The sequence below is a fragment of the Melanerpes formicivorus genome, unplaced genomic scaffold (genome assembly GCF_026170545.1).
Source record: "Melanerpes formicivorus ecotype bairdi unplaced genomic scaffold, bMelFor1.0.p_v2 SCAF_13, whole genome shotgun sequence".
In the NCBI taxonomy this organism is placed as follows: Eukaryota; Metazoa; Chordata; class Aves; order Piciformes; family Picidae; genus Melanerpes; species Melanerpes formicivorus.
In genome coordinates, this window is record NW_027142365.1 from 834,863 (window position 1) to 857,543 (window position 22,681).

Genomic DNA, 22,681 nt, shown 5'->3' on the forward strand with positions numbered 1-22,681 from the left:
AGGAGAAGGGGAGACCTCATTGCTCTTCACAACTACCTGGAAGGAGGTCGGTGTGAGGTGAGGGTCAGGCTCTTCTCCCTAGTATTAGGTGATAGAACGAGAGGAAATGGCCTGAAATTGTGCCAGGGGAGGGTAAGGTTTGATATCAGGAAGAGTTTCTTTATGGCAGGGGTGGTCAGGCTTTGGAACAGGCTGCCCAGGGAGGTGGAGGAGTAAATATCCCTGAAGGTGTTCCAGAAAGGTGTGGCCATGGCACTTCAGGACATGGCTCAGTGGCCATGGTGATGTTGGGCTGAAGGTTGGACTGGATGATCTTAGAGGCCTTTCCCAACCCAAACAGGTCTGTGATTCTGCAAACTTGGAATGAAGTTTTCTTTGCTTGAAGTCCACACTCTCCTCAGGGCTGCCTGGGCTGAGCTGGCTGTGCTGGTGTGTGTCCTGGCTTGAGAAGGAAACGGGAGTGGCTGCTCTTAGTGTCGGGAAGATGTGTTTTTAATCAAGTTTATAAATGTGCAGGATGGATGTCAGGGTGAAAGCAATGCCTGTTGTCCCAGAGCAGAGATGGTCACAGTCATTGGCAGAGGCAGGCCAGCTCTGAGAGTTTGCTCAAAAACCCAATTAACATCAATTAGTAACCTTTTGCCAAATCCTGCTAGTTTGGTAATTCAGGGAAACACAAACAGGGGAGGATGAACGCTCTGCTGCTCAGAATTGCACCCTCCATGGAGATCAGGACCAGTTCCAGCTCCTGCCCTGTTTTTTGCAGGTTTTGGCAAGCTTTCTTAGTCCCCAGTCTTACCATGTGGCCCATCTCATCTTCCAGGCAGGCTTGTGCCACGCTTGCTGCCAAGTCACAGATGGGAGCAGAAGCAGTTGGCAGAACCAGACATCCAGAGGTAAAGGACCTCTGTGTGTTTTGACAGATTCCCTAACAGCTTCTGGAAGGTCTTCTGCAGATAATGTTTGGTATTTCCATTATTGCCTGTGTGTAAAGCAGGAAATTATCCCAGTAGTGGGGAAAGAGAAAGGTAAAGATGGAATATGAAGAGAATCCTCTCTGATGTGGGCAATACAATAAGGAAGCGAATTAGACATTGCTCTGAAGACAGTGCAACCTGTGCTAATAGTGGAGGGAAAAAAGAGTCTTAATTTATCCTCAAAGCCAAGGAAATCTGGCCCTGAGAAGGTGCTTCAAATGAATCCCCCTGCATTATTTAATGGCTATAACATTCAGTCCCTTTGGTCTCTGTTAGCAGGTTCCCTGCAATTGCTGCGTGGCTGGCTGGGAGAGGAGAAGTTGTCACATTGCTGTGTGGCACATGAGCCAGGAGCAGCCCTGAGCTCTGCTGAAATGCTTTTCAGTACCAGCAGTTCCAGTCCATCATAGGAAGAGCTGGGGTTTGGGGTAGGGTGGTTGGGGTTTTTAAGTAGCCTGATTGTAGCCTGCACCAATATCCTCAGTGGTCTGGAGAGAAGCTGTCTGAAGTGCTGTGGCTGCTGAGAGTCTGTGAGTGTCCAAGCCACTCATCTCCTGCAAACTGCTCTCCTGGTTGGGCTTTCACTCTCCTGCACAGGGTCTGTACTGTGGGAGCACAGTTCATGAGCTGACCTTGGGCTCTCCATATGCATGACTACAGCTGATGAGGAGTGTGGTGCTGCTTATCCCCCCCTACCACCAAGTAACCTGCTTTCAGAGGCCTCTAAATCCACCTTTTCTCCTCTCTTCCATACCTCCTGAGCCAGTACCACAATTTGTATGTTTCTGATCTCCTTTTTGCCATTTCTTAGCCAGGTGTTCCATTTCCACCTTTTGACTTTAGCAACCACATTTGTCACATTTCTCCAGTAACAGGCTGATAACTTTAGCATCTTGGGAGTGCTGGAGAATGGGAAAGGAATCCTTTAGGGTTCCTCAGACATACAGCTGGGAGACTGAACATTACTAAAGGAGTTAATGAGGAGCTAAAGACCTTGCAGCATCTTATACTTAGTGATGCCTCCCTGCTGTAAGTTTGCTGTCCATGCTTTGTCAGCAGTGACAAAAGTATCCTAACATAAAGCTGTAACTGGAATAACCTCTTCCATTGGCTGAGTATTGTAACTGAGATTAATGGAAAACACGTCAGAGGTGTTGCCTTTGACAATCATCTCATGATCTCTGTGACTGAGCTGGCACTCACTGCCACCAGTATTGCTCTGGTCCCATGGTTTAAGAAGAGCAGAAGAATGTCAAAAAGCAGTGGGGAGGTTTCAGCAAAGCCTCAGACTGCTGATGCACATCTTGGCCTGGTGGCCTTGCTCCAGCTCTCTCCAGGCTGTGGTGGATTCTGTTGTGGACTCTTTGGTTGTTGGTTTCTTTTGGGGGTTTGTTGTTGGGCTTTTGTTTTGGTATTTTTGTTTGCTTGTGGCTTGGGGGTTTTGAGGTTGGTTTGGGAGCTTTGGTGTATTTAGGGGGGTGTTGTGGGTTTGGTTTGATTTGATTTTGTTTGGGGGGTTAAATTCTAAAATGCCTGGTTTAAGCTCTGTGCTGCAGGGTGCCAGAGGGCAGATGTTTGGGCTGGTTTGCCTAAGTCCCTAAGTGCCGTGCAGGACACACACCCCTTCTCTTAAGCCACCGCTGGTTTTTGCTCTGCTCTGCCCCTCTTGCTTCCTGCTGTGGCTCTAACACCTGCTTTGTGTATCTGCTGAATACTTTTGTCACTCGGTTCCTGGCTAATCAGATCTGAGAGGGCTTTGCCTCTCTTTTGGCAGGAGGTTTGGCTCAGGCTTCCAAAGCAATTGCAAATGTTATTCACAGGATTTATTTTCCTTCCCACAGATAGATCCTTTATCGCATTAGATTTTTCCCCAGCTTTGTCCTTTGCAGCTAGCAGCATAAAATTGAATCAATGCAACCTTATTTTCAGCTGGTTCAGACCTTGTGTCTGAGTTCTGTTTATTTATAAACAATGCCAAGGTAAAGATTCTGGTCTGCTCTGACTGTGTAATTTAAGGCAGACTCCGCTAACCCTGGGAGCTGTTACATTATACAAACCCTGTACAGCTTAACATAGGAACTTGCAAAGCAGGGGAGAGGCAGCAGGGATGAATGTGCTGTGTGAACTGTGGAGATGCCTATTACTCTCCTTTGAGCAAATATTGTGATGAAGCTGCTCTGATTTGTAGCCAAGCCATCTCTTGAGCACTGCCAGCTGGGAGTTAAAGCAGTGCAAATTCCATGTAGCAGTGTGGTGTCCTGAAGGGCATAGCAGAGGGAGGTTCACTTGATAGCCACTCTGCATCCCTGCGTGCCCCACTGCTGGCTGTGGGGCGTCTACGAGATGGGACACCAAAGGGAGATGCTGGTCTAACCTAAGGCAGCTGCTCTCATGGGTGTCAGAAAGCATGATGATCACCAGTGATCAACTCACAAATACTCAGGAATGTAGTGGAGTTACTAGAATCAGGGAATGAATCACAGGGGGCCTTTGAAGATCAGCCAGTCACAACTTCCCTGCAGCCAGCAGGGACATCCCCAGCTAGATCGGGGTGCTCAGAGATGTGTCTAGCCTGACCTTGAATGTCTCCAGGCTCCACCTCCCTGGGCAGCCTGTTCCAGCATTCCACCACCCTCACAGTCAAGAACTTCTTCCTAGTGTCTGATCTAAATCTGCCCTGCTCTAATTTCAAACCACTGCCCCTCGCCCCTTGCTGCTTGCCCTTCTGAACAGTCCCTCCCCAGCTCTCCTGGAGCCCTGCCTCAGGTACTGCCAGGCTGCTCTGAGGTCTCCTTGGAGCCTTCTCTTCTCCAGGCTGAACAGCCCCATCTCTCTCAGCCTGTCTTTGTAGGAGAGGTGCTCCAGTCCTCTGACCATTTTTCTGGCCTCTAGACCCTTTCCATCAGGTCCACATCCTCCTTGTGTAGTGCCCCTCAAAGCTATTCCCTGAGCTTTGCTTTCACATTTAAAATGAAATCTGAAAGCAGGTCAGTTTTCTGTTTCCATTTTTGCTTCTGTGGAGGTGGATATTTTTCACACATTGGCTTTTTTTGATCCTCTAAGTTCTATATGGATCAAATCCTAAGTAACTTAGCAGCAGATGAATACTTCACTGGTTGTGTCTACACAGTCTGTCGTGGGTTGCTCAGTCTCTGTGCTCCTGGCTGCCTGAAGCCCATGACTGCTGCCGTGGCTGTGCTAGCACAGCCTTGCCAGGGCTCTGGGATCACAGAGTGACAGGGCTTGGAGTCACTTGATCTGCTGGCTGTGCATCTTGCCATGCAGCCCAGGATACACTTACTGCCTTGGGAAGGGACAGGAGAGCTTAGAGTAGTGGGGCTGCTGCTGCTGTAGGTTTCTTCTCTTTCCCCTGGGTCAGATACAGATCTGCACTTTCTCTAACCTATTGCTGACTCTCTTTTGACTGGGCCAGTGTCCACTGCAGTATGATTACCGCTGGGGGGGTGCCAGCACATGCTGCCTGCAGAAGGTTGGTGGCTCAGCTGCCGCTGTGTCAGCCAGCAGTATCACATGGAGCATGGGCTCCAGCCGTCCGAAACCCACCTGCAGCGCTGGGGAAGAGTGCTGCAAACTCAGCAGGAAGAGCCACAGCTCTCTGGTGTCCTACCTAGAGCCAACATGCAAGAGTCAGACCTGGCCCTTGGCTGGTTTGCCAGTGGGGCAGGCTAGAGCACAGCTCTCTCTGCTGTGTGTTGGTGCTGAACGTCAGGAAGAGCAACAAAAACAAAGAGGAGTTTTATATAAGGAGAAAAATGCTGTCAGGCTGGAGGGGCTGCCTGGTTTTCCTTAGAAGTGTGTTGAGTGTCTTCAGTGTTTTGATGCTGGAATGTACCTCTGAGCAGGCTGTGGTGTGATCAGCTGTCTGATGTGTCTCTCTCTCCCTTCCTCGCAGTGCATGCCCATTAAAGGCCTTGGATTTGTGCTCGGAGCCTACAAATGTATTTGCAAAGCTGGATTCTATCATCCCAACATCTTCTCAGTGAACAGCTTCCAGAGTAAGTGCCTCTGCTTGAGTTCTAGAAAGAAAAGAAAGAAGAAAACCGATCTGGCATTAATAATGCAGGGCTCCGTTTCATCCCTGTCAGGGTTGTACAGTAAAATCCCAGCGGTTTGCAGCACTGGGATTATATAATCACTGAAGGAGTTCTAGCCCTTTGGTTTGCCACTCACCACTCTCTGGAGGAGCCTGTAGAACATACCCTCCTGAGGAAGGTTTGGTTTGTAAATAAATTGACAAAGCATGCAAAGAAGGCTTGCTGTGGGGAAGCAGAGAGCTGGCATCTGTGCTCAAGCACAGGCAGTGAGGAGATTAACCTCATGACTTTCTCTTTGGTCAGGGCAGACTAGAGTGCCCCAGCCCCTGGCTTTGTGCAGGCTTTTATTGAGGACCATCCAAAGGAGCAAAACTCTAACAGCTGCTGCTGGGATGTGGCTCAGGCCTGAGAGGTTGGCTGTGTGCTGTGGGTGCCCGGGACACACAGCACAGGCTCGCAGGACTGCTGGTTGGCTGCTCTCCATGTAGTATGTGGTGACATACACACAGAGAAGCTCCCATGCATGACTCAGTTTAAGGAAAACCACGGAATCACAGAAGGGTGGGGGGTGGAAGGAACCTCTGGAGATCATCTAGTCCAACCCCCACTGCTAACACAGCTTCACCCAGAGCAGGATGCACAGGCCGGCATCCAGGCAAGGTCTGAGTGGCTCCAGAGATGGAGACTCCACCACCTCTCTCGCAGCCTGTTCAGTGCTCTGCCACCCTCAAAGTAAGGAAGCTCCTCACATTTAGATGGAACTTCCTATGTTCAGATTTGTGCCTGTTGCCCCTTGTCCTGTCACTGGGCACCACTGAAAAAAGTCTGGCCCCATCCTCCTGGGACCCATTAAGTATTGATCAGCATTGATGAGATTCCCCATCTTCTATTTCTTAGGCTGAGAAGCCTCTGGTCCTTTAGCCTTTCTTCATGAGCTGAAGCAGGTTTGCCTGGAGCAGGTTGCACAGAAAGGTGCAGGTGGGTTTTGAAAGTCTCCACAGAAGGAGACTCCACAGCTGCTTGGGCAGCCTGCTCCAGGGCTCCAGCACCCTCACACTAAAGAAGCTTGTCCTTAAGTCTAGGTGAAACCTGCTGTGTTCTGGTTTGTCTCCTAGGCCTGGCTTGCTTACAGTGAAGATTGCCAGCAAATTTACTTTTCCTTCTTATGCAATAACATTCTTTTTTGCCACCTTTTTCTTTCACCTCTTTCTTCCCTTGACTGCCTGTAGGCCAGGCAGCCTTACAGGGATTTCCAGGCAAGTGTTCACGGATCAGAAAGAGTAGAAATCCTCCTGGGGGCTCTGTCAGTGGCTTCACTTGGAAGGATGAGATGTCAGCTAAGAATCATTGATTGGTGCAGACAAAACACGAAGCTGCCAATAGGTTTGCCAGGTTTCCTGGTGTGGTTGTGTGAATGATGGAAAGCTCTGCTTTCTGCAAGTGCATTGGTTTGGCTCTGGGAGCAGACATGCAACAACATGCTGAACAAATGTTAATTAAGAAAGGCTTTATCTAATTTGAGGCTAATTAATTCACTAGATAGCATCTTTATGAAATTGAGGAACAATCTGAAATCAGAGCAGAGCTTGTACTGTGAGCAGTGAGCAGTTTATGGGTCTGCCCCTCACGTCTCCATGTAAAATGCTTTCCTTGGTCCCAGATCTTGATGTCAGTCTTTCCCCATTCACAAGTCTCCTTCTTTCCCACCTCAAACACAATGGGAAAGCATTTGGTATTTAGTAAGCTGGTCTAAATTGGTCTGCATCTTCTGAGTGTGACAGAGGAGGGTGAAATGGAAGAAGCAGGTCTGACAAACTATCCTGAGACTTCTTGAGAGAGAGGCCAGCTGGGAAGGAGAGGGAACCAGCAGGAGACTGCTTTGCTCCGATAGGGATGACCTGGGTGAGGGAGGTGATTCTCCCCCTCTGCTCTGCTCTCATGAAACCCCACCTGGAGTACTGCATCCAAGTGAGGTGCCCCCAGCCCAAGAAGGACATCAAAATTCTAGAGCAGGTCTGGAGGAGGTCACAAATATGATCAGAGGTCTGGAGCACCTCCCCTCTGGGGACAGGCTGAGAGAGTTGGGACTGTTCAGCCTGGAGAAGAGAAGGCTCTGAGGAAACCTTCTAGCAGCCTTCCAGTACATAAAGAGGGCTACAAGAAGGCTGGGGAGGGACTTTTTACAAGGGCTTATAGTGATAGGATGAGGGGGAATGGATTGAAGCTGGAAGAGGGGAGATTTAGACTGGAGATGAGGAAGAAATTCTTTAGAGTGAGAGTGGTGAGACTCTGGCACAGGTTGCCCAGGGAGGCTGTGGCTGCCTCCTGGCTGGAGGTGTTCATGGCCAGGCTGGATGAGAGCTTGAGCAACCTGGGCTGGTGGGAAGTGTCCCTGTCCACTGCAGGGGGGTGGAACTGGATGATCTTTAAGGTCTCTTCCAAACCATTCTGTGGATCTGCCCATCCTGCACAGCTGAAGTTGTCTCCCCCTCACCCTTCTGGTGCTTTCAGGGAAGGATGCAGAACATCGCTTCACTGGTGGGGAGTTGTCAGAGGAAGTCTACACCTGCCTGCCCTGCAGGGAAGGCTGCTCCTACTGCACAGATGATACCCCCTGCTATGCACAGGAGGACAAGTACTTACGGCTGGCTATCATCTCCTTCCAAACACTCTGCATGCTGCTGGACTTCATCAGCATGCTGGTGGTCTACCATTTTCGGAAGGCAAAGGTAAGCAGATGTGTTTGACTTGGGTTTGCTGCTTGTTGTGTGCTGCAGACTGCCTTCTGTAGCTGGACAGCTTCTCATGCTGACAGGCAGTTTCCCAGGGAAGGAGCTCAGCTCAAGGAGAGGATGGGGTTTTCAGGCAGGAATGTTGTTCTTTAGGCATGGATGTACCTACATTGCTTATGGTTCTTGAGGGAAACCCTCGAGCAGTTCTCAGTTCTTCAGTGAAATCTGCTTCTGTTTGCCTGTGGTCAGCAACAGCCGAGGAATCCTGTTGTGTCTGAAGCTGAAAATACCTGACCTTTGCATAGAGGCATTCCAGCTCAAACATGGAGCTGTCAGGTAGGATACAACTGCTGCAAGGAATTGTAAGTGTCCCTAAGAAATGCTAAGAACCACTGCTAGCAAAGAGAGCAGAGCAGCTGAGCTCAGCCGAGGGTGGAAGAGGCTAATTGCTGCTTTGGTGATGAAAGAGACATGCCAGCCTTGACTCACACTAGATCTCTTCAGAAGGCTCTTGCTTGCTGTGAATCCTCATTCAGATGAACAGTAAAGGGTTCAGAACAGTTGCACTAAAGCCAAGCTGCTTTGCCATCATCTTTCCCTCGCCATGGGCTGCGATGCTGGCAGACTCTGAGTGGGTAGGAGAGCCGTGGGGGTGTGGGGGTCTGGCCTTCCTATCTTCCCAACATCTTGCCCAGCATCTCTGGATGTAAACCAAGCACATCAGTATGAAGTTGGCAGCAGCCAGCAGGCTTTGAAAGGGTGTGTTTCACCTCTGAGAAACAATGGAGAAAAATGCTTAGAGGAGAGTTTCCAACCCAGCAGTTGGGAGTGGTGTTGTCTGCTGGCATTGGCAGTGGTGGAGGACTGGGGCAGAGCCCGGAGAGATGAAGAGCTTTGCCCTGTTCCAGATCATTTCCCTTCCTAACCATTGACAATAGAGAACTAAAAAAGTTTGTATTTAAGTGGTCTCCCCTCCCTATTTGTGAACACTCAAGGACTGCTGGAAATACAGAAATACAAATAATGAGAGGAGGAAATTAAATATCTGGAACACTGATCAAGAGAAAAAACTAACAGTTAACAAGACCCCAGGGGTAGTCATCAACAGGAATAAATCATTTTACCTCTCTTGAGGGAGCTGTGGCAAGGAACAGCAACTGCCTGGTTTTACGTGGTGGTTGCTCTCTGCTGAATGCAGATGTAGTGTGTTTGGAGTTCCCAGATGGTCTGTGCCCTCACTTCCCTCTTTTTCCATGTAGTGCAAATGCATGGAAGTGTTCTGCTAAATGTGACCTCAGGGCTGTGAAGGCAACCCTGGAAATGGCCATTTTGAGCACTGCACAAAACTGCACATGGAGGGAAAGGCAACATGCAGCTGAGTGCTGTAGTTCCCCTCTCCAACACTTAACAAATCAAGGATGTCTTTTGGTCTGTCCTCCTGTAGTGCAGCCCTGATGGGATGCAGTGATTCAGAGCGAGATAATCACAGGCTATTGATGGCTGGTGCCTGCTGGCTTTGCAAGCATACCTTTTCCCTTTAATTTTTTAACTCTGCCCTGGCATGTTGATGTGCTTATGCCTGGATGCCTTTGGTCCTTGCTGCACATCCTGCTTTCTCCTCCCCAGACAGCGATTTCTGGCACTTCAGCTGGAGTGGGATCTTGATGGAGGGAAGAGATCTTGCGCAGGCGGAGCGGCTGCCTTTCCGTGCCGTGCTGTGGGCATACCTGGCAGTTCCCTCAGCACAGACACGGTGCAGTGCTTTGCACAGCCCTTCTCCATCACATCCTAGATTGAGAACCTACTCTCTGATGATTTCTCAGGGAAGTTTACTGTAGTGTTTGAGGTGTGCAGCTTTAAAGACTGTTGTTGGTTTGGGTGGGATGATCACTTCCTTTATTCATAGAACAGCTCATAAAACATCCTTTCCCATTCCTCTGTGGAGTTAAGGCATGCCTGTAGGGATAACTTCTTGTAAATAACTGCAGAGAGACATATGGAAAAGACAAGAGGCGCTGGGGCTGTTAGCCTGCAGCTGCATCTGAGCGTCAGAGCTGATACATCGGCTGCTGGAGTGGCCAAAACCAGCAGCCAGGGTAGGCACGGCTGCAGTGGTGACCCTGCCCTGAGTTTGCAGGGTGTTATGGCATTCACTTCACAAGCCCAAAGGCTTCAGATCTGTGAATATTTGCATTCTACTGCCTGGTTTAGAGGGATTCAGTACTTGTGAGTAGAAAAATAAACCTAGTTCCACTACAGGCACTTTAGGCCTAGAGAAAAACTGAAGTGTGAAGAAAATAAAGATGTAGCTGTAAAACATGTTGGTTGATTGGAGTTCAGCCTCTTGAAGAAGAGGCAGTGAGAAGAGCAGGGCAGCAGGATGCACCTCGTACGTGGTGGTCACTAGACAACACTCTACCCCTCATGGACAAGGTTGGTCTCAACAATGACTTTTCATCACTGTAGCTGCAAGGATCCAGAACCTGCAGTCTGCTCTATATATCTTTACATCAAGCTACATTTGTCCCTACAAAGTTGAGTTACACAGCACCCTTCCCATCAGGGAAACGGGGGGCATTGCCCTCACAGTGATGTCAATCAGCCGCGGATCTATTTGCTCCTCTTTGGTGGTGAAACCAATTGCTGGCTTTTAATTTCTTAACCTTAATGTCTTGCTATTTAAGCCTTGCAGTCTATGAATCATTGCCATCTTTTACCCTGCCAGTACTCCACAGAACTCTACAGCCCACAGCCCCAAAGTTCAGAGTAGTGGTGCTGACAGTAATGCACTTCCAGCACAGGGTGCCAGCCAGGGAGGAAGCTGCCACCAGAGACCAGGCTGCAGTGGCCTTTAATTGGGTTACATTATAATTTCACTTGCAAAATAAATTGTGTAAACTAAAGGTAATTGAATCCTTGAATTTCAGCATTTATTTTCCAACAGCAAGAACTATTACAGCGCAGAACAATTTTCCCCAACTGTTTCAGAGCTAGAAATGAAACTGAGCAAGCTGTAAGGTTGCTGATTGTTACCCTGCTGCTTGCCGAGTCTTGTACTTGTGGCCCTGGTGTGGGGGGTGAGCAGTGAGTGCTCTGTCCCCTGGCAATAAGCTTGCCCCTCTGGTTCTTTGGTGCAGTGACCTCAGGACAGCTGCATTTACCTGAAGGTTCATTTGGGTGTGTGAATGCCCATTTGCAGGTTTGCTGGGGAGGGACTTCCTATCACATCAGCAGAATAATAGCCACATTATTTATTCATCCTGCTGTTTGTCTTGGAGTTGTCTGCTGCTGTGAACCTTCCTTGTACGATCAATAGCAATAGCAGAGTCCCTGGTGGCTCGCAGGAGGTGTTTGGCATTGCTCCCCTGCCAAGGAGAGACTATCTGAAGGAGGCTTTTCTTTTTGACTGGATGTAAGCTCAGAAGAACTATTCCAAGTGTGAGGCCCAGCTGTAGCAGAGGGGCTTTTCAACCAGCAAGGCTTGCAGGATGCCATAGGGCCAGTCTTTTGCTTAGTGAGCTTTTAGTCCCTGGGAAAAGCGTTTGGCCAACAGACAGGGCCAAGATTTGAGTTTGAAATGTGGTATTTGGTGCAGCTGGGATTGGCATTCCAGTGTGCCACTCTCTGGGCCTCATAGTGAGAATCAGTGTAACTGAGGAGAAAAACAAGATGAGGGGATGAAGATGAGAAAATAATTGTGGTGTGGCTGGCTGGTTGGGGGTTTTAAGTTCAACTCAAAGAGAAGAAAGAAACTGCTTCAACGAAGAGACTTGGGAACAATACCAGGGAAAAATTAGCATAAGAACTTTCAAAGGGCAGCAGGAAAGCTGCATTGGCAACTCCAGTGGAGGAGAAGTCTTGCATTCTTCACTAAATGCTCTTTTGTTGCAGAGCCTTAATGGTGGCAACCTCAGAGAAGCTCTGTGTGCTGATTTCTAGCAGCTTTTTTGACTCTGTTGTGTGGTGGAAGCTGAATGCAGATCATTCAGACTGAAACATATGCCAGTTTTCCATTCTTCATTTCTCTGGGCTGAAGTTGAAGGTTTATAGCTCACAGGCAGCAGTCTTCTGCTGTCAGTTTCTCTTTAGGACTCCATGCTGTGAACACAGTCAGATTGCTTTCTGCCTTCCCTGTCCTAGCCATGCCTCCCTCTCTCTGCAGTAAAATCTTGACATTTTTCTCTGACTTCTTCTCATCAATACCAATATAGCTGAAAAGAAACCTTGGATCTCCTGCTTCCCTCTAAGATATCCCAGCTACTACTCGCTCAGTTACTGTGGCAACCTGCTTACTACCTACCAGCGTTTTGCACTCTGGAACTCACTTTACCTTTGGTTCTGTCTGAGCCTTACTGAACTCTTTCTGAGTTCCCCTTTAATAGATGTTTTCTGCAGAATTCTTGTCTCATCTTGTTAGCCTGTGTCATGACTACTGCAGCTGGCCTGGCTGGCTGCAGCTGGCCTTGGACTTGGCAAATGCACTCGTGGCCTCCTCCTGTCTGTTCATGATGATGCTGCAAATGATTTTCTGTCCTGCCACTGCGTGTTCCTCTTTGCATCTCCCTTTTGACACTGCACATGAGCATTACCTTATGGTTTCTGAACTCCCACATGAGCTTTTCTGTCTCTCCTGATGCCATTCCTTTGATGCAGAGGTGTCAACACCAGCCTCCCATCATCATGGGCTTCTTACACTCTTCTGCAAATGCCCCTTGTTCCCTTCAGCCTTTGCTCAAGCTTGGTAGAGGCTGTTTGAGAGCATCCCCTGCCCTCCATAGCATCTCTTCAGATTCAAGTGCTGACAGCATATGTGACTCTGGGCTGATAGGCTGGTACTACTGAGCATGTCTCATGGTATGTGACATTGCCTTGTTCTTCCCATCTGTCCTTCTCTGTCTGCTGGCTCTTACCTTGAACACTTAGTGGAGGAAGGACAGCCTTCTTTCCTTTCTCCTTGTGCAGGGTCCATGGTCACTGGAACCTGAGCTGGGGCTGGGGCTTTCAGCAATACAGTGCTGGGAAGAAAAGTTACACCTTGAATGTATAACCCACTGCAACAGGCACTCTAAGTGATCCAGTTTCATTGCTTGTGTTTCATAAAGGATCAAGGGCCATGTGGTTTGGAGTACAAAGTGTCTGGGGACTTCTTGGATCCCTGGCATCGTGTGCACTTTTATTGCAGTTGATTTATGATTGATGCCTGCTTGACCTTTGCTTTTCCCCGGGTCTTTTTCAAGTAAGAATTATGTTCTGTCTGAGCTCAGCTCTAACCAGCAACACCCAAAAACTACATGTTTTGACCTTTGTGTAAGTAGGTTTTTAGAAGAAAATGAAAAGGCAGGAGGATTATGTGTATTTGGTTTAGGAATACTGCACAAAACCTGCAAATGCCAGACAGCTCTGACAATTTGCCAGAGCAGCACAGAGCTGCAGGCCTATCTTTGGCAAACTGGCCTTTGCTAAGGAAAATAGCACAGTTGCAATCCATATCCTATTAGGAGGCTACCATTCAGCCAGAACAATTATCATCAGAAGTGTTTGTCAGTGTGGTGAGAGGCTGAGCAGGACACAGAATGTAATCTTGGTTCTTTTACAGAGAGGTTTTCAGATGAGGTACAACCCTTCCTCCTTCCAGCTAACGAGTTTGCTGTGGTGGGCTGGGAATGAGTTGCTTGAATTTGGCAACCAGCAACACTGAAACAAAAGCATAGCCTTGTTAAGGCATTGGGCTGTGCAGGGATTCATAGAATGGTTTGGGTTGGAAGGGACCTTGAAGATCATCCAGCTCCAACCCCCCTGCCGTGGGCAAGGACACCTCCTACCATCCAGCCTGGCCTTGAACACCTCTAGGGAAGGGGGCATCCCTGGTCTCCCTGGGCAGCCTGTTCCAGTGTCTCACCACCCTCCCTTCAGTGAATTTCTTCTTGATATTTAGATCCTTTTCTCCCCCCAGCATTCTCTGATGCTGTGTTGTATTCAAAGCTGAGATTGAAGCAGAAGCTGCCTTCACTTTTCCCCCTAACAATTCCTCGCAGACCTTGTCTGCCGGTGAGCCAAGCTCCCCTTCTCTGCAGAGGACCTTCTCAGGACGTCACAGCCCCATTTGGTCATTCTTGCTGTTGCAGAAGTGGCAGAACTGTTTAAGGAAAGCGAGAAACAGTCAGGAGCTGCCAGGCGTTCCCCCTCGCTCCTCCCAGTGTGCCGTGCTCATGTAAGCCACAGCCTGTGGCCCTGCAGAGACCTGCAGGCTGCTCGGCCTGGCACCAGAAGGCTGCAGTTCTGTTAACTCATGATGTGCAGTGTAGCTGACAGAGAATGACTTCAGTTTCCCTTTGGCTTTGGTTGCAGATTTGTTTCTTCTTCTCTGGAAATACTTTGGCACTCACATTGCTGACTGTGGGCTGCTGGTCACAAATTCAGTGCTGATTAACGCTGCTGTGTTTCCTGGATTGCTTTGGACCACAGAGGATTGCAGTGCAGCATCTTCCAGCATTATTTATTCATCATTTTAGCTTTTTGCTTTGCTACACTTGAACTTGGCCAGCTACTTCACATATATATATATACATATGTCATTTCTCTCCTGCAAATAATTGCTAAGCATTTAATTATGGCCCTTCAGCAGTGCCCAAAGGCATGCAGGACTTCCCTTTCCTAATGTGATTTGACACAGAAATGGTGTTACTTGTAGGAGCCAGGGATCCCAAAGGCTGCTAGTGTGGTCTAGATCATATGGACAGACACCCCAAGGCATAATGCAGCCCTTCACAAGCACTTTTGCAGACCTCCTGAGTTTTGATAGTCTCCAGAGAAGAGTCCACAACCTCTCTGGGCAGCCTGCTCCAGTACTCCATCACCCTCAAAGCAGTTTCTCCTTAAGTTCCAGCGAAACCTCTTGTGTTCTGGTTTGTGCCCATTGCCCCTTGTCATGTCACTGGCCACCACTGAAAAGAGCCCAGCCCCATCCTCATGACCTCCACCCATGAGATATTTGTCTGCATTTATGTAGAGATGCAAGACCTGCTGCTCTCCTTTCTGTGTAGCTGTAGCATTCCATACCCACTGGATTCAGAAGCTACCAAGGCCACCAGTCTGGGGTCTTGTCCTCACACTACTTCATCATTCACATTTGCTACCCTGTACCCAAACCCACCTTGCATCTTGCCAGCTGCCCCTTTGGTTGCTTCCTGTGAAACCCTTGATGGTAGGTCACTTGAATTTCTCTCATGGCTTGCTTCAGATTTGCTGGCACTCTCTTGGAAGAATTCCTTGGTCAGTGCAGAGCTGAAAGGTGGTAACTACTCTAAAAAGATCCTGGTTCAGGGTGATGAAGATGATGGTAGAGACCAGTACAAACCTGGTCCTGACCTTTAGTGTAACACATGCTGCAGTGTGTTAATTGCTTCCTTTTGGATTGATCCCAGTACTGCTGGCTGGAGGCTGGATTGAAGTCATACCTAATTCAGTTGTTATTTTTCCTCATTTGACTTGGCCATACCACTCCTCCTCCTCCTCCTCCTCCTCCTCCTCCTCCTCCTCCTCCTCCTCCTCCTCATTATTTTTCATCCAAGGTCTCCATCTCCATTTATGTTTTAGCAAAGCAACCTAGAGAATGTGGGAAAGGTGTGGCAGGGGCAGCTAAGCTGAGCATGAGAGTATGAAACTAGAAGCAAATAAATTGCTGTATCTCTCAGGGATCAGCAATGTGTAACCATTAAGTGAGAGAGGGAAAAGCAGGAAGGACAGTTTTACTGACACAAATAAGCAAACACAGAAATAAAACCCCAAAAGGGAGATGAGCTCACAGACCAAGCAGCAATAAACAAGCTGTACACAGGATGAACAGCCAGAGAAATAAATAAGCAAAACCAAACTAAATGCCAACAGGCAAGGCTGATGAGAAAAAAAACACAAAGCAAACCAAACCACCAAGGCCAAGCAGCTGCTAAGGAGCAGGAAAAGAAACGGAGCAAATGTTGCAGGCAAGTAGAAGAAAATGCCACTGGGTGGAATTCCAGGGCTCTGTCCTTAAATGCCCTGAGAGTATGAATGGTGTGGAGAGTGGAGGTGGACACCAGAGGGTGAAGGTTTTAGAATCACAGAATTGTTTGGGTTGGAAAAGCCCTCCAAGATCCTCCAGTCCAGCTGTCAACCCAGCACCACCATGGCCACCAGACCATGGCTCCAAGTGCCATGGCACACATTTCTTGAACACCTCCAGGGGTGGGGGCTCCACCAGCTCTCTGGGCAGCCTGTTCTGATCCCTCTTGCAGCAAAGAAAATTTTCTTGATCTCCAGCCTAAACCTCTCCTGCCACAATTATAGGCCATTTCCACTCATTCTATCACCTGACCTAGAGAGAAGACACCAACCCCCAGTCACTCCAGCCTCCTTTCAGGGAGTTACAGACTGCAAGGAGGTCTCCCTCAGCCTCCTCTGCTCCAGGCTCAACACCCCCAGCTCCCTCAGCTGCTCCTCCCCAGCCCTGCTCTCCAGACCCTTCCCCAGCTTTGTTGCCCTTCTCTGGACCTTCTCCAGCCTCTCAATGTCCTTCTTGGAGTGAGAGGCCCAAAACTGAGCCCAGGATTTGAGGTATGTCCTCACCAATGCCCAGTACAGCAGCACAATCCCTTCCCTGCTCCTGCTGGGAGTTGCTGTTTGTTTCCATCCTTTCGTTTCTCTTCTTACCAGAGCAAAAGCTGTCGGTTGCAGGTTCCCAGGGAGTCAATCACATGGTGTGCTGCCCACAGCATCAGGGACCTGTGTTTGCAAAGTCTCTGCTGTGGAGGATTCAACTTTTGGTGGAAATCCTGTCTGTCTCATACAGCACAGAGTGCTGGGAGCTCAAGATCATGAAAGGATTGTTGGAGGCAGATGTAAACCTTTTCTAAGCTCCCTAAGCCTTGTGTTCCATACCTTGCACACAGATTTTACATCCCAGGCTAAATCTCTGTGTTCATTAGAAGTGTGAAGTAACTCATGCTGCCATTTCTGGGTTATAGCAGAGTTTGTGCTTTCTGCCATGCCTGTCAAAGCAGTGTGCATGATCCATGGCTTCAGACATCGAAGGCACAAAGTAATTGGGAGGCTGTTCCACTCTAAATTAGAATAACCTTGAAGTACTGCATTGAGTGACTCCGTAACTGGCCTCCAAACGTCCACTTCCAGCTCTCTGCTGTGGTATGAGATCAGAGGTGTCTATGGAAAGCATTTCTGAGAAGTTGTCTGGGGGTATTGATTTTTATAATGCCACTGGAAAAGGTTGAATGCATCTAAATACAGCAGTGTGGTTGCATAAACAATTTCATCCCAGCAGCCATAAGGGATAAGTGTCATCCCTTCGGGTCTTTGTTTAGTGTTCAGGGAAGCTTGTAACAAGTGAGCGTCTCACAGGTACCGAATCAATGGGTTTGGGGCAATGTTTGTCTGCTTTAATGTATGTTTTGTGAGGGTCTGTCTGGAGCATCCTCCCAGATGAAGGGAGGCAGGGCTGTTCCATGGGGAAATGCAGTAGGGCGGTGCTGGATCATCTTTGCATTAGCAGGCCAGAGGGTGAGGCTGCTCCTCTGGCCAAGGGATAGAAATAACTCTATAAAGCACTTAGCTGAATCTGATATGCCACTGAACAATGGAATCACTTGAGCCTGGAACACCTGACAGGGCATTTCAGTTGCTGGGTTCCCAGACTTTTGCATTTGGGATTGTGCTTACTCTTTATACATCATAATAGAGGGGGGAGAGAAAACCAACACAAAACCCTTTTGATTTGTTTTACAGGAACCCAGTGTAAGTGCAGGCTGCGCTCGTGGCGCCCTGCTCAAGTTTCAGGAGTTGCTAAAACAGGCACTGCACCTCTGTCCAGCAAGATAATTGGGGTGTTTGAGTGGTTTGTTGGTGTTGGAAACCTGAGTAAGATTATAGAGTCACTGAAAGGCTGAATTTTTGTCAAGAAATTTCCATCAAGTTTTTTGTCAGCAGAAACTGGACCCCAGGACACTTAAATGTGTGTCTGTAAATCCAGTCAGAGAGAGAGTGCTACTTTTATTAAGTCATAGAATCATTTAGGTTGGAAAAGACCTTTAAGATCATCAAGTTCAACTGTTATCCAACTAGCAAGGCTGGTGCTAAACCATGGCCCTCAGCATCACCTCTCTGCCTCTTTTCAACACCTCCAGGGATAGGGATCCAACCACCTCCTTGGGGAGCCTGCTCAAGTGGTTGAGAACCACTTCAGGGAAGAAGCTGCTTCTGATCTCCAGCCTAAACCTTGTGTGGAGTAACCTGAGGCCATTTCCTCTTGTCCTATCACTTGTTACTAGGGAGAAGAGGCCAACATCCACCTCACGACAGCCTCCTTTCGGGAGCTGTGGAGAGCAAGGAGGTCTCCTCTCTCCCTGCCTTACTTCTGAAAGATAAGCCTCACCCATCTAGAACCATTAGAGAGGTTACTATGAGCCATTGACTGCAGCCCACAAGAGGATTCTGTGATGGGAAGGAAGGGGATTTGTCAACAGACTTTTTTGGCCAAGCCCCTTCTGCTCTCCTGTGTGCTGGGGAAGGCACTGCCTCCCCCCAGAGCAGCCTGTGGAGCACTCGGTCAGGGGAAGGGGATGACCAGAGAAGGGGAACCAGTGTTGATGTTCTGTCTTGAAGGCAAGGCACAGATGCACTGTACATAAATCACCCAGTTTCTTGGCACACACTTCACATTAGGAAAAAGAATTGATTTGATTGATTTGATTGATTTTTGGTGTTTGGTTTGGCTTTTTGTTTTAATTTGGAACTGCGAGAGAGCTCTGCTGGAGAGGCTGCGGCGGAGTCAGCGAGCAGAGGGCACGGTGCTTCACAGCCCCTGGCAAGCTCATGCTGGAATCAACATCTTGGTGCAGGATTTCAGGAAAGATAAAGGTGCTTTCAATCTCAGAAGCACACTCTGTAATCAGTCAGCCTGAGTGTTGTTCACAGGCATTGCAGAAGTCGAATCATTAAATAAGGCAAAACGTTTGAGGGGTTTCTCGAGGTTTAAACACTGCAGCACAAATTCTGCAGCTCAGTTCCTCTCTGTAATTCCCATGATCCACAATTCTTGGCTTTTGAGAGCAATTTTAGCAGTTTCCAAATGCATCCAGGTAATGTGTGTTGAACAGTATTTAGCACAGGGAAGAGTGATGTTTTAAATTGGGGTTTGTAAAACACAGCCATTGTCATGGGCCTGCGAATAAAGGAGTGTGAAGGATGCCACTGTGACAGGCAGCTTAATACTGTGCTTTAATAAGCATCACTGTGGAAGCATTATGCTGTCAAAAGTCTTCTGAAAAGAGCCCAGCTTGCAAATGGCAAGCAGAGAGAATTTTAGCAGAATCCTAGAGTGGTTTGGGTTGGAAGGCACCGTGAGGATTATGCAGTTCCAAAGCCCCTGCCGTGGGCAGGGACACCTTCCACTAAACCAGGCTGCTCAAGACCCTGTCCAGCCTGGCCTCGAACACCTCCAGGGCAGGGGCATCCACAGCCTCCCTGAGCAACCTGTGCCAATGTCTAACCACCCTCATTGTCAAGAATTTCTTCCTCATCCCAGTTTCAATTTGCTCTCCTCAAGCTTCAATCCATTCCCTCTCATCCTGTCACTAGAAGCCCTTTGTCCAAAGTCCCTCCTCAGCACTCCTGCAGTCCCCTTCAGGTGCTGGCAGGCTGCTCTAAGGTCTCCCCAGAGCCTTCTCTTCTCCAGGCTGAACAACCCCAACTCTCCCAGCCTGTCCCATAGTATTGTCTAATATTTGCTATTGGTTTTTGTCTTGCAGAGCATCAGGGCTTCAGGACTGGTGCTGCTGGAAACCATTCTTTTTGGATCCCTTCTTCTGTACTTCCCAGTAAGTCAAACCACAACGGGTTTTCTTTCTTCATCTCAAAATCAGTGTCCTTGTTCTTAAATAAACAATGTGTGAGTCAGCATGGTGAAAAGGGAGATGTTCAAACTAGTTCTGTGACATATCTTATGTCATTTATGTGGGAATTGGTTTAACCTGGCTTTAAAACGTGCTGTGCTCTGCAGACACTCTTGGGTGTTGCAGCAGGCTCGCAGTAATTCTCCACGGGACGGTCAGGGAATTTTCCTGTGGCTTTCACTTGGAAGTTTTCAGATGTGCTGGGTTAAGCTGAGTTTTTGCTTTGAAAGGCAAGAGCTCTCAGAACTGTGCTGCAGGCAGAATATGCAGAGTCTGTGAAAGGAAGACACTGGTTACGCCAAGTATTTCTCTAGAAGGCAGGAGAAAGGACAGGAATGGTTTCAGTGCGTTAGGGGCATGTGTTGTGTGGTTCCTCAAGCTCTGTGACATTGAGATTCCAGATTAGGAAGAAATTCTTCCCCATGAGGGTAGTGAGGTGTTGGAACAGATTGCCCTGAGAGGGTGTGGAGGCTGTAAACCTGGAAGTGTTCAAAGCCAGGCTGGAGAGGGGCTTGAGCAACCTGGGCTAGTAGGGGGTACCCCTGCCCATGGCAGGGTGATTGGAAATGTAAGGTCTCTTCCCACCCAAGCCATGTGCTTGGGAAATGAGATGGTGTTAGCCTTCTGCTGTAAGTGGGGCAAAAGAAGTGATTTCATAGTTGCATGCTTTGAGTGGGGCACAAGAAGTGATTTCCTAGTTGCATGAAGAACATCCCATAGAAGTGAGGAAGTGCAGATCCTCTCTCCTCAAAAATCCCAGGAAGCCTGAGCTTGTCGATTGGCGCCTAAACCAGAGAGAGAGAGACCAGAGAAAGCAAGATCTCAGTGTGAAGTGAATGCAGCTGAGAGAGAGGCTGCAGATCAGGAGCTGGAAACAAAGCTGGGCTTGTGGGTTATTGAAAACTGTGTTTGTGGGGCTTTTGGCTCTCAGCGCTCAGGACCTCCTGTGCTTTTGCAAGGCCATTGTGTAGTGGCTTAGAGACTAGCTGGGAAACCAAGCTCCTGAGCAAATGCAGACCAAGCAGCAAATCAGCTGTAGTTGATGGAGGTGTGAGGAATACTACAATAGACACAAATCCCTGTGGAATTCTCACACGTTATTTTTGGAGTCCCAGGGGCCTCTCCAGACCTGTGTGCATCACTGAATATTCAGTGTGGTTTTCCATCTCTCACTTTGCAGCTGTCAGGAAGGAGGAAGTTTTGAGTTATTCCGTATTGTACAAATGCTTTTTACAACTTGAAGGACCTCTCCCCAGGGTTTTCAGAGCCTCCCTCAGATTCTCCTCCTTCAACAGAACAGGAGGCCATGCCCTGCTTCCTCAGCTGGTGTACAATGCTGGGAAGCATTTACAGAAATCCAGAGCGAGGAGTTTCCTTTCCAGGGCTCCTCTTTGCTGTCCCAAAGAGCCATGGAACCATGGCTTGCCCAGGCAGGGGCTCCATGGGAGCCAGTCAATGTTTGTACAACCTCATCTCCAGGGGATGCCACAAGCCTCAGCGTGGCCCTTGCTGCTCACCTGTCACTGGTTGGTCATTTTCTGTCCCAGTTCTTGTCTTGACTCTCTAATCACTGTGTTTCACAAGGGTGAATGTCCTTTGGTGCTGGTTTTCTGTTGAGCTTCAGCTGCTCACTGTCAGGAATACTGAGATACTGTTGATGGGAAAAGCTCTTCTCTCTCGGCCAAGGAACCCTTGTGGCCATCCACAGCCTTTACACACAGAGAGAGGAGAGGAAGTGGTGCCAGAGGGAGGGGGTTGATAACCAGCACCTCCCCTGCAGACCTCACCTCTCACAGGCATGAGTTAGGCTGTGTGTTGTACAGCTAACATGAGGTGCAGGTTAAAATGTGGCACAGTGTTGCCCAGTCTGAGCCAGACAAGCATCACTGCAGGAAGGGGGTGTCCTTCTTTGGCTGGTTTCCTTGTAGTGTCATCTCTTCTGTTCTGGTTTGGAAGGGTACAACCAAAAAGCTCAACTACGTGTGGAATGACACAGCTTGCCTTAGTGCATGGGCAGTGACAAGAGGTAGAGTGACAGCATCTCAGCTCTAAATAACTCAGATCTCTTAGTTTGAGGATTCAGTGCAAAACTGCATTCTTACTTAAAAAAACCACAATCCCCTTGGATGTTCTGAACTCATTCTCAGGATCTCAGCTAGTGATAGGACTAGGGGGAATGGAATGAAGCTGGAGGTGGGGAGATTCAGGCTGGATGTGAGGAGGAGGTTCTTCACCATGAGAGTGGTGAAACCCTGGAATGGGTTGTCCAGGGAGGTGGTCGAGGCCCCGTCCCTGGGGGTGTTTAAGCCCAGGCTGGATGAGGCTCTGTCCAGCCTGATCTAGTGTGGGGTGTCCCTGCCCATGGCAGGGGGGTTGGAACTAGATGATCCTTGTGGTCCCTTCCAACCCTGAATGAAACTATGAAACTGTGCTCTGAGCCTTCTGCATCTCTCTGCTCCTCTGCACTTCCCTAATTCTTTCTTTTTCTAGATCCATTCACTCAGTCAGTCTTGAATTGTTTGGGGAGCCTTCAGCATACAAATTTCTCTGTGTCCAGAAGGGCTTTATTGCATCTCTGACTTCCCCTACCCTCCAATTAAATGGGAACCCAAACCTGCTTTGTTGCATAGCTTGATTTGTGTCACTAATTGCCACTGTTTTCATGCCCACATGCAGTGATCTATTCATAGTGTGGCAGCATTAATTGAAAAATGATATTATGGGCCAGCTGCTTTTGGTGAGCAGAAGGGCTGTCAGAATGCCCTGCTAACCAAACAGGGAGTGCACATGATGGTCTCCACCAAAACTTATTATTCCAGTGATGCTCTGCTGGTAACAGCACACTGCGCCCGGGTGAGTGAGGAGCATGCAGATGAGTTTTGTCTAGGACAAGCACAGCTCTCGTTTCTCAGGCTCTCACTTCTTTTGTGTGTGTCTGTGTGCTGTGTTCACAGGACACCCCGAGCTGGGAGAGA

The 22,681-nt window shown here is 48.6% G+C and overlaps 1 protein-coding gene across 1 annotated transcript in view; it reads left to right on the top strand.

The window, feature by feature from the left end:
- Positions 1–22,681, top strand: part of GPR158 (G protein-coupled receptor 158) — a 124,065-nt gene that overhangs the window by 47,701 nt on the left and 53,683 nt on the right. The window contains exons 3-5 of the mRNA XM_068145757.1: positions 4,891–4,993; positions 7,544–7,761; positions 19,563–19,631. Of these exons, the coding sequence (XP_068001858.1) occupies positions 4,891–4,993; positions 7,544–7,761; positions 19,563–19,631 (390 nt within the window). The remainder of the gene's footprint in view (positions 1–4,890; positions 4,994–7,543; positions 7,762–19,562; positions 19,632–22,681) is intronic.